The 13,784-nt window shown below is 53.8% G+C and overlaps 1 protein-coding gene across 3 annotated transcripts in view; it reads right to left on the reverse strand.

The window, feature by feature from the left end:
- The window catches only part of NECTIN1 (nectin cell adhesion molecule 1), a 92,602-nt gene that overhangs the window by 30,001 nt on the left and 48,817 nt on the right, over window positions 1–13,784 (reverse strand). For 2 of the 3 annotated variants that reach the window (XM_055094991.2, XM_003819987.5), the window contains exons 2-5: window positions 11,773–12,123; window positions 10,913–11,215; window positions 10,460–10,577; window positions 8,509–8,660 (exon numbers count right to left, since the gene is read on the reverse strand). In XM_055094991.2, coding sequence (XP_054950966.1) covers window positions 8,509–8,660; window positions 10,460–10,577; window positions 10,913–11,215; window positions 11,773–12,123 — 924 coding nt within the window. Of the gene's footprint in view, window positions 1–7,737; window positions 7,998–8,508; window positions 8,661–10,459; window positions 10,578–10,912; window positions 11,216–11,772; window positions 12,124–13,784 lie in introns of those variants that run through there. The other variant, XM_057299269.2, reaches the window with a different exon arrangement.

Raw genomic sequence — 13,784 nt, forward strand, 5'->3', positions numbered from 1 at the left:
TGCTCCAGGCCCACGTAAAGGGCCAGTTTGCCCGTATACTGTTTGCCTGTATACTGCTGCCGGCTCACTCTCTGATTCAGTATCTCTCACTCCATGGGAATCACGCTCCTCCCTGAGCCCACTCCCTCCTCCTGGGGCGTGTGTGGGGTGCTGTCCCACTCGGCAGGCTGCAGCAGGGTGGAGATTCTAGGAAAGAGGAAAGGCCTTCCAGGAATTTGGGCGGGAAGGGCTGACGAAAACACAGGGCCCAAGGAAGGGGAGGCCACTCACTCATCCAAGGTCACGCGGCTGAGCCGGGACCGCCCAGGGGCTCCTATACACGTGGGCACTGGCAGAGGAGCACCGCCATGGAGGACCCCGCTCCCCACCTGCCACCACCATCCTTGGTGCAGGTCAGCCAGCAGCTGCCCAGTACATATTCACGGGATCTTTGTCCTGACCGCCTGTCTCCGCAGCAGCCTCCCTGGAACCTCAAGCATCTCCCGGCTCACCAGGTCCCATCTGTTTACCGCCCTCAAAAGGGCCCCACAACTGCTCCCCATGAGATGGGAGCAGCCTCCACCGGGGTACCCCAGAGGCAGGTGGGAAGAACCTAGCCTCCTCTGTACTCAGCCTGCCTGCCCCCCTCCCCGGTTCTCACCCAGATCTGAATGATCTCTCCTGTCTACACCTGCCTTCCTCTCTTCATCCATCCCTCCCATCAGCAAACATACTTAGCATCTATCCTGCTAGTCACGGGATATGAGAAACTCAGAGCCTCCCCGGGGAAGCAAAGGATACTCAGAGACAGCACATGCAGATGTCAAGGGAACTGGCAGGGAAGTGCAGGGTGCAGGGGAACGGGGTGGTGTGTCTTGGCATTAGAGAAGCCTTCTTGGAGGAGGCCGGACTTGGAGAGGCCAGGAGGATAAGGAGGCATCCAGATGGAGGGAGCTGCCATTTTTCTGAAACATGTCCCTTGCCTTCCCATACAAGATTCCGTGGTTCTCGGCTTTCCTCTCTGAGTGCTATCTCTAGCTGTGTTGCTCCTTTTCTCTGTTCCAGCTGTCTCGCTGGACGCTTTGTCCTGGGACCCTCAGCCTTGACCCTCTGCTTTCTTTCCTAGTGACAGGCTAGTATCAACTTCCGGAGTCACCCTTATCCTGCTGGCTGTCCAAATTATTTAGGGTACATAGTTCTCGCCCAACTCTGGGACTATATCTCCACAGCATCTCCCAAACTGTGGCCCATGGAATCTCAAACCATTGGCTCAAAGGGTCAGCAAAAATAGGGGGGTCGAAATGTTGGCTTAGACAAAAGCATCAGAGCCTGTTACCTTCTCGTGCACACTGTGAACTATTAGAGGGACATGTCAAATGCCATGTTTCCCAACATACTGGAACATGAACCCCATACCTCCTGCCTCCAAGACAGTCTCACATAACTGATATCTAGGTGGACACATTAGAAAAACTGACCTCTAGCACATCCTCATCTGGAATTCTCACCACCACTTCAAAACCTATCTGTACCAACCTGGTTTGCCATCTTCCTTCTAAACCCTCTCCATTCGATATAACTTCCTGTCGCCACTGTCACCACCATGGAACTTATGCCAGGTTTTACTGCTGTGGTCGATTCCTAAATCTCCCACTTTCCTTTTGCCTCTGCCTGCCTTGAATCACCCCACCCGCAGTCACCAGGTTAATCTTCACTGTGTAGACACAACCACTCGCTTTCTCAAAGACCAGCAATGGCTCCCCAACTGCCTGTTGGGCTGTGCAGTCTGGCCTTCAAAGCTTCCATCATGCAACCGTATCTTGGGTTTGGTCAACTCAACTTCCTTGCTGTCCTTGTTATCCAAGTTGATTCCTTACTGCAAGCCTTTACACATGCAGTTTGCCCCGCCATGAGTGCCTTTCCTCATCCTCCCTCCCCACTGATTGCACTTCTCCAGCCCCTTCTTCAGGAGCCTTCTCTTCTCCAGTTTACCGTGATCTTTTCCTCTTTCGAATTTTTATGTACTAATGGTCTGCACCTCTCATTCTGGTTGCGACAATTGCTAAGGTCATTCCATTAATCACATACTGACATAGCATAGTAAAGCCTGTATAAATTGCAAATAAATGCAAATTAGAAGTTACCATGGCTGGCTCTGGTCCTTCTGCCAGTTTTCAAATGGCTAAAGTTCTTCTCTTCTGCAGGAATGAGGACAGGGTTTGAGGAAGTGGCAGCCTCATGATCATTTGGGATTGACTCATTTCAGTGTGTTGCAGTAGTCTATAAGCTCACTATTGTTACTTTTGTGCTTTCTTCAACAGCAGAGACCCAATAAAAAATAAAGCTCTCCTACATTTTCCTCAACTAGGTTGAATTTTCTGGACCTCTCAAGCCACATCATTGCAGTATGGTAGAGTGTACGGTCTTATCTGTTTCACAGGAATGACTGGTGTCCCAACTAGTTTGTAAGTTATAATTGAAAATGCAGGCTGGGCACAGTGGCTCATGCCTGTAATCCCAGCACTTTGGGAGGCCGAGGCGGATGGATCACCTAAGGTCAGGAGTTCAAGACCAGCCTGACCAACATGGTGAAACCTCGTCTCTACTAAAAATACAAAAATTAGCCAGGTGTAGTGATGGGTGCCTGTAATCCCAGCTACTTGGGAGGCTGAGGCAGGAGAATTGCTTGAGCCTGGGAGGTGGAGGTTGCAGTGAGCCAAGTTTGTGCCATTGCACTCCAGCCTGGGCAACAGTGCAAGACTCCGTCTCAAAAAAAAAAAAAAAATGCACCTTGAACCTGATCTCTTCTCACTGTCTCCATCACTACCACCCTGATCCAAGATACTCTCATCTTTCATCTGGATTATTGATTGCAATAGCTGCCTAACCTTTCCTGATTCCACCCTTTCCCTCTGCGGACTGTTTTCCACACAGCAGCCAGACAAATCCTGTTGAAGTGTAAGTCATATCTGCTCAGAGCCCTCCAATGACTCTCCCTAGAGCCTTAACATGCTCTGCGTGCCCTACGCCCCGCCCCACCTCTGAAGTCATCTGTTCCCGCTTTCCTGCAGGCTTGCCCCACTCCTGGCACACACTGCACGGGCTGCCCTGCCCCCTGGAAGCCACTTCCCCAGGGGTCCCAGGTTCACTCCTTTACCCTCTTTGGGACACAGCTCAAATAGCCCCTTCTCATCAAGACCTTCCCCAACTACCCTATTTAAAACTGCAGCTCATAAGCCCACTCCACCTGTGTGGTCCCCAGCACTTGGGATCCCCTTACTGTCTTTTTTTTCCTCCTCAATGTCACCTTCAAAATAACTACTTTTTTTTGTTTGTTTTTTGAGACGGAGTCTTGCTCTGTCGCCCAGGCTGGAGCGCAGTGGCACCATCTTGGCTCACTGCAACCTCCGCCTCCCGGGTTCAAGCGATTCTCCTGCCTCAGCCTCCTGAGTAGCTGGGATTACAGGCATGTGCCACCATGCCTGGCTAATTTTTGTAATTTCAGTAGAGACGGGGGTTTCACCATGTTGGCCAGGCTGATCTCAAACTCCTGACCTCAGATGATCCACCCGCCTCAGCCTCCCAAAGTGCTGGGATTACAGGTGTGAGCCACCGCATCCAGCCTACATATTTTTTAAAAATGTATTTTATCTATTGTCTTTCCTCCTATGCGAAAATGTAAGCTCCACAAGGATAGGGACTTTTTGTCTGTTTTGCTCATGGATTTATACCAAGCACCTAGACTGCTTGTCATGTGGCCAATGTTCAAGAAATATCTGTTGAACGACAGAATGAATTCTACAATGGCAAGATTATGTCTTAGAGATAAGCCTTGTTCTAGGCAGAGCAAGTATTATAAGGAGAGACTCGAATAAACCTGCATGGGGCCCACTGGGACCTTGTTTCTCTGGAGTGGGTGACAGGAGGAGTGGTGTGGTGGCTTGGGACCAGATTACACTAGGCTTTTTTTCTCCTCCAGGCCTTCTGTTTAATTTTTTTTCCTAAGTCCTTTTTTTTCTTTTTGAGACAGAGTCTCGCTCCATCACCTGGGCTGGAGTGCAGTGGCACGATCTCGGCTCACTGCAACCTCCGCCTCCCAGGCTCAAGCAATTCTTGTGCCTCAGCCTCCTGAGTAGTTGGGACTACAGGCACGCACTGCCACACCCGGCTAATATTTTGTAGAGACGGGGTTTCACAATGTTGGCCAGGCTGGTCTCAAACTCCTGATCTCAAATGGTCTGCCCACCTCGGCCTCCCAAAGTGCTGGGATTACAGGTGTGAGCCACCACACCTAGCCAACTTTTTTCCTTAAGTCCTAAGGAGGTTTACTCTTTCCTGGGGATCTTTTGGGACCAAAGAACCCTGGTTATTTTGTTTAGGGCTGGGCCTGTGTAGCAGCAGCAGAATGGCTGGGATGACCTTCCAGCATCAAAGACTTTCGAGTGAGGATACTGAGTGAGGGAGAGAAGCAAGGAGAAGCATGGGGATCTAACTCATTTGCAAGCAGAAGGGGCTGCCTGGCGTGGAGTGGAGCGTCCTCCCCTCCCCCTCCATCCCTCCAGCTGTTACACTCAGCCAGTAGCTCCTGTCTCTGTGCCAGGAGCAGAGCTGCAAGGGCCGCAGCTGGGAGGAGAGAGAAGAGCCAGGCCGCAGGGTCATTTGTGTTTGCTGGCAGGGGCCCAGCCAGCCTCCCTCACATCCTCTTACAAAGGGAGCAGCTTGTCCCTATTCCTGAAGGGTTGTTACCTCTCTTCTGGGGTCCCTGGCTGGCCAGGACAGTGGGGAAGTGGGGGCTCTGCATGCCTTTGGGGTCCTGGTTCTCTGACTGAGGTGGGTGGGCTGGTGCTGGGGGCTTTGGATAGATCTGAGGTGGAGTGAAGTGTTAGGGCTTACAGTCTGGATCTAGGATCTGGAGGTTTGGGGTCAAAGAGAATGTTTGGGTTTGCCTCCAAAACCAATGCCTGGTGCTTCCTCAGGCAGGAAATGCTCCGGCATCAGATTAGGCCTGGAAGCTGCAAGAACTACACCTCCCAGCATGCAGTGCAGCCAGCCACAGGGAGAGTGGGGAGGCCTGGGGTCCACCTCTGGGAAGCCCTTCTGTCCATCTGCAGCTGCAGCAGCTGTGCCTCGTGTCAGACCATCAGGCAGGGCCTCGGCAAGCTGGGGGAGAACCGAATCCTCCCAGAGGCACGGATGCAGCTGCCTTCTCAGACCTCCCAACACACTGCCATTCGCTGGCTCAGAGAATGGCACGTTGCCACGGCACAGTCACGGGCTCCCACATGCACACTCAGCATGCAGACGGAGCCTGCTCACACTGGTTCACATTTACATGCCCAGAGACACATGTCCATACCCTGGCTGGGCATGCACACTTGCAGGCTCACACCTGCCTCCCTTCCAGGACACTGGCCTTCAAGGCCCGCAACTCTGGGTCTGAAGAACTCCAGGACTGATGGGCAGACTGTGACCCTCACCCGCAAGGGATGAGCCCGGGCTTCACTGGAAATGTGAGTTGGGACAGACGCCCTGCACCCTGGCATGGGGGTGGGGATGGACATCCTACACCCTGGCAGCCTCCCTGTCCTGCTCTTGGGAATGGCGAGAGGCTGGGTCCCAGCTGGAGAGGCCTGGCCTGTCTCCTCCCGACACCCACAGGCACAGAGGCTGCCTCATTTGTTTTTTTTCAGTCTGGTGGAGGCTGCACCCTGGGCCTCTCCCCACCTTGTCATTACCCCAGAGGGAGAAGGGAGGGAGCTTCATTTTGTGACCACTGGGCCCACCCCATGAAACTGCTCCTCTGTGTAAGGGCCTCTGAAAGGGGTTCTCTGGGGCCTGGGCCCACGGAAGCACACACAGATTCTGTCCGGTCCATCTCCTCGGTGCCCCCATCGCCACAGCCACAGCCCGGGCCTGTTGTTTCCCACTAGGGACTCACTCATGGTGGCAGCTCCTAACGGGTGTCCCGGTGCCATCCACACAGCCCCCTGAATGCTCAGTCTAACCCACACACCTCGCCACGGTGCTTCCTGGCTGAGAGCCCTTCAGAGACTCCCTGTGGCCAACAGAGAGAAGGCCTTGCTCCTTCCTCCCTGCCCACTCTGCTCCAGCCATTTTCCTTCCCATGCTTCCCTGGCCTGGGCATCCCGCCCTCCAGCCCTGCCTACTCACTCATCTCCCAGCAACCACTCAGTGCTCCTTCCTCAGGGGCCCAGGTCCCCAAGAAGCCATGCCAAAGTGAGTCTGCGCAGGTGTGCAGTGGCCCAGCACACACGTGTTCTGCATATGCGTGTCCCTCCAGCACACCCCCTGCTGCCCACCTTCTGCCCTGCCCCAGTCACTCCTCATTTCCCTTTCCAGATGTGCCCAGGGCAAAGTTATTACCCGAACGAATGCCCAGAATGAAAAATTAAATTTCCACTTATCCCTCTCGCTCATGCATTCCCTCTGGACCAGTGGGGCTTAGAGCAAGGGCATGGCTGTGCCCTGCGGGGTGGGCTCCCCAGAGAATGTGGCAGGCACGGGCCGACGTGGGATGGAGGGTGGTGAGGTCAGCCGCTGCTTGGAAATTGCCTGAGAGCACAAGAACAAACAGCCCTGAGAAGGCTCAGGCCAACTCCCTGAGTCCTCTGGAGGGGGCTGAGAGTCCCTTCCGAGAGAGGCCAGCCGCTCAGTGCCTGGGCCTATCAATGATTCAGTGAGTGCCATGCGTCCCTGGCTCCTGCCTAACGGGACTGCCAGCAAGAGCCATGTTGTGTCCCTCTTCCAGCTGGGACCCTAGGTGGCCCGGCCCTCCTGCCCCCAGCCCACACCCCTCACATGTTGATAGCCCACCATCAGGGGAAGGTATCACCACGCAGGGAGTACTGCATGATCGTAAGAAGCCTGAGACAAGTGTGAGTATCCCCATATCCGAGGTTAGGAAGCCAAGACTCAGAGAGGTGAAGCACTTGCTCAAGGCCACACAGCTAGGAAGAGCCAGTGTGTGAACACTCAGGCCAGGTCTGTGCTGTCCCCCATGTGACAGTGCCTCCCTGAGGGGTGGTCATGTTCCCTATGGCCACTCCACATGGAACACAGGCCCTGCCCTTCCCACCTCCCCCTTGACTCCCCCAGTGTCTCAGAGCTGGAGCTTGGGTAACCATGAGGCTCATTTTGAGCTCTACTTGGACCTTCCCTGCTGGGGAGAAGTGTGTGACACCGGCCCCTTCCACCTGCCAACCCGTGGAAACCCCCCAGCTTTCCCCAGGCTCCAACCCTGATGCTCCTCCTCCTATGACCAGTCTCGGGGCCAAGTCCAGAGATTGCAGACAACAGCAGGTGGCTCCACACTCCCGCCCCTGGGTGAGAGACGTGACAGAACAGCTCTGAGGATAGGTAGGCGCAGACCCTGGACAACTTCACATGGCTCTTTCTGCAGCTGTGTCCTAAATATACCCACAAATGAGGTCTCCCACTCCCGAGACACTGGCTCAGAGCTCATGAATCCTCGTGGCTTGCAGGTGTGCAGTGGCTTTGTGGCCGGAGCCCGGCAACTGCCGACCAGTCTTCTGTGTCCCTGAGCATGTTACTTCCTATATCTCAGTCACAGTGGGACACCACTTCCTTTTTTAAGACACTCGGTCACCTTGTCACCCTGCAGATAGCTCAGGTCCACTGTAAAAGATGCTCCCCATGTGAAGTTGTGATGGCAGTTTACCCCTGTGTGGACTTGTTTTGATGCTTCCATTAATAATAATGATAATGATGGAGGTCAGGGTAATAATCACGGAGCATTGGCCATTTATTGACAGACTGATCTGTGCTAGGTGCTTGACCTACATCACGTAGAATTCTGACAACAGCCCTTCAAGGTACATCGTACTGTCCCCGTTTTACAGATGGGGCGGGGGGCCCTGTCCAGGGTCACAGCTGTCTGACATCAAGCCCATGCTCCTTTCACGTCCCAGGTGAAGTCTCTCCTCAGAACATCCTAGCTCTTGTCCTCCCTTTGCCCGGATAGATAAGTTGACAGAAAGCTGCAGGGAAAGCTCAGTTGCAGGGCACACAAAGCACTATGGCTTTGGGCTACATCTTCGCTTTCTCTCCAGTCTCCCTGCTTGAGGTAAGCCTCACTTTCTGGCCCATGAAGAGGTCCTTGACCACAGGTGCAGAGCTTGGAGGAGATGAGCTCCACCTGCAAACCTATCCCCACCACGCCAGCATCCCACAGCGTGTTCTGCTGGCAGATCCACGGGCAGGCTCTGTTGGCCCCCAAAACAGCATTGCTGTAAACAGCACTTCCTTCTTCCCTCTCGGAGCCTTCCTCCTGCCTCTCTCTGATTGGGGGTCACCCTGACTGTCTCATTTGCACCCTTAAATGAAAGAAAGAGAAAAGCAAAGCAAAACCAATGGCCAGAGCTCAAGGGAGAACTAGAGAAGCAGGAAAAGGAGATAATCTTCCTGCAGTGGCATTGCTCAAAGGTGAGGGATGCAGGTGGCGAAGGAACCCGTGGGTGCGGAGAGGCTGGGGAGGATGCAGCTTCCTACCTGTGATATTGACCTCCACCTGGCCTGAGCGTGTGCCGATGGGGTTGGTGGCCTCACAGATGTAGGTCCCTGCCAGGCTGTAGTTGATGGGTCCCTTGAAGAAGAGGGTTCTGTTCTGGGCCTCCACACCCTTGGGGAGAGAGCCATTCAGCCTGTGGGAAGTGGGAGACACAGCGTAGGGTTATGACTCTCCAGCCTCAAGAAGCTGTTCCTGGGTCACCCACTTGGCTCCAGGACCCCTAGACCTTTTGCTGAGCTTGTGTGGTAGAGTCTGTCTTTGAAGGAAGAAAAATAATAATAATAATCTCTTTCACTTGGTAGTTTTATATTATTCAGCTTTTCATATTTGATCATAATATGGGAATATAGGCAGGCTAGGTAGGTGCCGGTCCCACTTAACAGATGAAACCTGAGGTTCAAGGCCAGGGAACCACAGCTAGCAGGCAGCAGCATGGGAGCTCCAGCCAAATCTCGGGACTCCTGGTAAAGTGCTCTTTCTACTTTCTATTCACGTCTCATGGTTGTTGGTCCTTGGTCTCCTGGGCAGCTGGTTAATAATACAGATGCCAGCCGGGTGTGGTGGCTCACGCCTGTAATCCCAGCACTTTGGGAGGCCGAGGCAGGCGGATCACACGGTCAGGAGTTTGAGACCAGCTTGGCCAATATGGTGAAACCCCATCTCTACTAAAAGTACAAAAATTAGCTGGGCGTGGTGGTGCACGCCTGTAGTCCTAGTTACTCGGGAGGGTGAGGCAGAAGAACTGCTTGAACCTGGGAGGCGGAGGTTGCAGTGAGCCGAGATTGCGCCATTGCACTCCAGCCTGGGTGACAGAGTGAAAATCCGTCTCAAAGAAAAAAAAAAAAATAATAATAATACAGATGCCTTGGTTCTAACCCCAGATCTCCTGAAGCAGAACCACTGGGGCAAAGACCTGGGAATCTGTATTTGACAAGCCACTCAGGTAACGAGATAGGAAGTATGTTCCATTCCACTACTTTGTGTTTTTGCTGGGAATGTCACAGGACCTTTTCATGTGGGAAGTGACTTGCAAATTTGCCAAGGACAAAGGATCTTCTTCCTTCCTCCTGACCCTCAAAGGCCACAAAGCTATTCTGTTGAACCTAGCAGCTCCTGGGTCCGCAGAGCTGAAACCAGCCAGCAGGCTCTGCCCACTCACACCTTCAGAAGCACTTTTTATTCCAGGAAGTGGAGGATCATAGGTAGGCATACCAGTGCCCTCTGCTCCCCAGAAAAAGAAGACAGACTCCTTCTGGGCAGCTGTCTCCTGGCCACCCATATCAACCTTCTCCTTGGTTCCCCACGTCCCTGTCTTTCTGTGTGTTCCATCCAGCTCTTCTCTGGGAAGAGCCTTGGCCCCAGCTGTCAGAGCCGGCTGGAGGGGAGAAGGCGAAGGCAAGGCAAGGCAAGGCGAAGACCGTGAGGCCAAGAAGGGGATGGTGGGCCACAGGGCACGTGCTCCATGAGCACAGGCATTCTAGGCTGGCTGCTGCCTCCTCCCCAAGAATCTGGGGGTGCCAGAGAGAAGGAATAGGAACAAAGAAAGAGCTGAGATGCTCCAGAACACCGGCTTCCCTGGGGACACCTCGATAAAAATAAATACTGGGGGGTTGGGGTGGGAGTGACTCAGGCTGAATCACCAAAGGAAAATGACAAAACTCTTTATTAGGAAGAGGGAGGGAAGCAGATCACAAGGGAAACCCCTCTGGCAGAATGGCTTGTTCCATTGACCTTGACACTGTCACACATGGACGTAATGTATATGTGTGTGTTGGGGGTGGGGGTTGTTCTCTCATGGCCCTGCTTCTTACTGAGCCCAGACCCTAATTTCTTCCCTGCCTAAAGGCTCCTGGAGGTAGGATGGTTGCCCCTCATCACCCGTGGTCCAGTCAGCTGTCTTCCAAGGTGACTGGTCAGCCCTGCAGCACTTACGTGGTCCAGTGGTACTCAGTGGCTGGGGGGTTAGCATCAGCTTTGCAGGTGAGCTTCACATCCATCCGCTGCAGGTACCAGTTGCCATCAAACCCCTCAATGGTTACCTCAGGCTCATCTGTGGGGCAAGGGATGTTTGAAGAGGGTGAGGTCAGGAGAGCGGGACTTAGAACAAGGGAACTTCAGCCAGGAAGGGATGGAAGGAGCAGTGGCATGGAAACAGACAGGAGAGAGGGAAGTGTGGGTGGGAGGGTGGCGATCACAGAGCCCGGGAGTGGAAACAGGAGGGGGACAGGGAAGGAGGAGAGAAAACGAGCAAAGGGAGGAGATAGGGGAGACAGGAGGGGAGAAGAAAGCACCCCCAGAAAAAGAAAGGGAGGAGAAAGGAGAGGAGGAGGGAGGAGGGACAGTGGCGCCCACCCCAGGAGGCCCCTGGCAGCCAGCCCTGCTCACACTGCACGTTGAGAGTGAGGCTTTCCTTGAAGCGGTCCATGTGGTAGTTGACGATGCAGGCCAAGGACTGCTGATGGGCTTCCCTGCTGGGCACCAGGCGGTAGCGGCTGATGACCGTCACTGTGCCATTGGGGTTCCGGATCTCCTGGTACTCTGCCTCACCTTTTAACCGAGTTTCCCAGGATACCACACTGGGAGGCTTCCCATTGGCTGAGGTGCAGGTGGCCACCAGGACCTTGTCATCCTGCCCCTTCTTGGCTCGAAGCACTGCCTGGGTACCCTCTATCCAATTGGTGGGTTTGGCTGCGAGGAAGCAGAGAGAGTGATGGGACTAGCCCTGTTGACTTGTCCAAGATGCACCAGCCAAAAGGGCGTGGCGTCCGTCAGGCCTTGTCTTCAGGTCCCCTTGGCCAACCCTGCCTCTCAGCTGTGCTGCACCAAAGACTGTCCCAGAACCTCTTGCAGGAAGTTCATCATGTCTAACGTTATGTCCTCCCTGCCCTACTAGTCATATCCCTGTCATCGAGCTTAGGCCTCCTGGAGTCCCAGCACGTCTAAGGCAAGCAGCGCAGGTGGCTCCTTTCCTTACTGTGGTGTCTGATGCTGCTGCCAGCACAGTGCCTTGTGGGCTTCAACCTGAAGAATCACGTTCCCCACTGTCTAGAGATAAGCCCCTGCCCCTAATCCCTAGTGAATTGTGGGGTGGCCTGGCTAGAAGGGACTGGAAGCCTCATGCCTAGAATGATGGCAGCATGCCCACCCAAGGGGGATGTCTGGGGTCATTGAGGCATCCTGAGGATGGCCACGCCCTGAGGTCACAGGCCTCTGGATGAACAGGGAGGGGGCCCAGGGCAGCTTACCCATCACCGTGAGATTGAGCTGGCTTTCTCGATTGCCCGTAGGGAAGGTAGCAAACTCGCAGATGTAGACACCCTCATCCTCCAGCTCCAGGCGGGAGAGGCGGATAGTGCCATCGGTGAAGGAGGGCCGCAGGAATTCCACACGCTCGCGGTAGGGAGCCAGCACGGACACGCCCATGGATGGGTTGTAGATGGCCACGTTCTGCTTGGAGCCATTGGTGGACTTCTGCCATGTGACCTGGGTGATCTTCACGCTGGGAAGCGGGTTGGCAAAGCTGCAGTGCAGAACCACGTCTGTGCCGATGAAGCCATACATGGAGTCGTTCACCTGGACCACCTGGGAGTGGGCGCCTAGCCAGGAGGATGGCAGGAAGTGGTCAGTGTCAGGCACAGCCTCCCCCCACCCACACAGTTCCCTGTGCTCTGGCCTTGTCTTTTATAGCAGTCATTATTGTTTTTATTCTGATTGTAAAAATATTAATTACTTGTTATAAAAACACTCTAGGCAACACTGAAAAATCATGAGAAGAAAGTGACAACATCCCATGATCCTTCCGCTCAGGATAATCTTGAAGGATCTATCTCCTTTTACTTTATATCTGTGTATATCCACATAACCATCTATCTATTTTAAAAAGTCAGAATCATGCTGTACATATTATCCCATAAGCTGCTTTTTCACTTAGGGATAGATTATAAACATCACTCTGTGTTAGTAAACATACGTCTGCACCCTCATTTTTGGTTGCTTTTCGAGCAGAGCCCCAGCCTAGGAGCCATGCACTGGCTGCTTTGTCTTCCTGGGCCTTGGTTTCCTCCTCTGTTATATGGGGTGGAGAATCCAGTCCTCTCTACCTCACGAGGTTACTGGGGGAAACAAATGGCGTGATGGAAGAGAAGGTGCGTCAGAGGCAGGAGGCTCTGGATGAGCTCGAAGGCCCACGGTGGCTGTCATCATGGCCACCCCTGCTGTCTTCTCCCTCGCAGCTGGGTCCCCATCCCCTGGGGTGCACTAGCTGGGCCCCTCTTACCCAGCTAGGCAGAGGGAAGTGGGCACTGCATAAGGCCAGGCCTCCGCTGGCTCCCCAGGGCCTTCACAGCCAAATGTAAATGCCTTCCCTTGGCAAGACCTCCTTGCACCTGCCTCTTGTCCACATCTCTCCATCAGCCACACTTTCCCACCGTACCAGACTGGGCCCATCCTCAGAACATGCCACATTCCCGGTTTCCTTCCCTCTTCCTCCCATTTATTCAGCCACGATTTGCCGAGTGACATATTCCAGGATCTAGTGTGAGCATTTGGGTCATATCAAGGAGCAATTGAGTCCCGGCCTCCATGGAGCACAGAGCCTATCCACCCAGCATTCCTAGACTCTTACCCAGGCAGCTCCCTCCACCTAGATGGCCCTTCCCCTTCTCCACCTGTGGATGGCCCCCTGAGGCCACCTCCTCCTGGGAGCTTCCCTGATCTTCCTCACCAGAGCTAACTTGGCCACCTCTAGCTTGGCTCTTTCCTGCCTTGGAAGGTGGTGGTTACACATCTGATTTCTCCACCAGACTGTGAACTCCTCCAAGGGCAGGGTCTGTCCTTTCCATCTCTGTATCCCCAGTGCCCAGCGCAGCATCTGGCACATAGTAGATGCTAGTAAATATTTGTTACTACACAAATTGCAATGGAAGTCAAGAGAGCAGACATTTGCAAGAAGGAGGGAGTGAAATTCCCTCCAGTCTCCACATGGGTTGTGTTTAGAATGTCCTTTTTTTGGGCTTCCTTACCCCTGAACTTGGCTCAGCTCCCTTAACGTGGGGCAGCTGTCCTCAGCACTAGGCTGTACCCTCCAGCTTTCTCCTGAGTCCTGCAACTCCCCACAAGCCGTGTCCTTGCTGTCATTTGTATACACTTCATGTCTTTGTAGCCTTACTTCACTCACTTTATTGAGCGTCATCAATGGCATTAATAACACCAGGACCTGTACTGACCCAAGGCAGGGGGAGGATCTAAATGACCCCCC

Source organism: Pan paniscus, chromosome 9 (genome assembly GCF_029289425.2).
Source record: "Pan paniscus chromosome 9, NHGRI_mPanPan1-v2.0_pri, whole genome shotgun sequence".
In the NCBI taxonomy this organism is placed as follows: domain Eukaryota; kingdom Metazoa; phylum Chordata; class Mammalia; order Primates; family Hominidae; genus Pan; species Pan paniscus.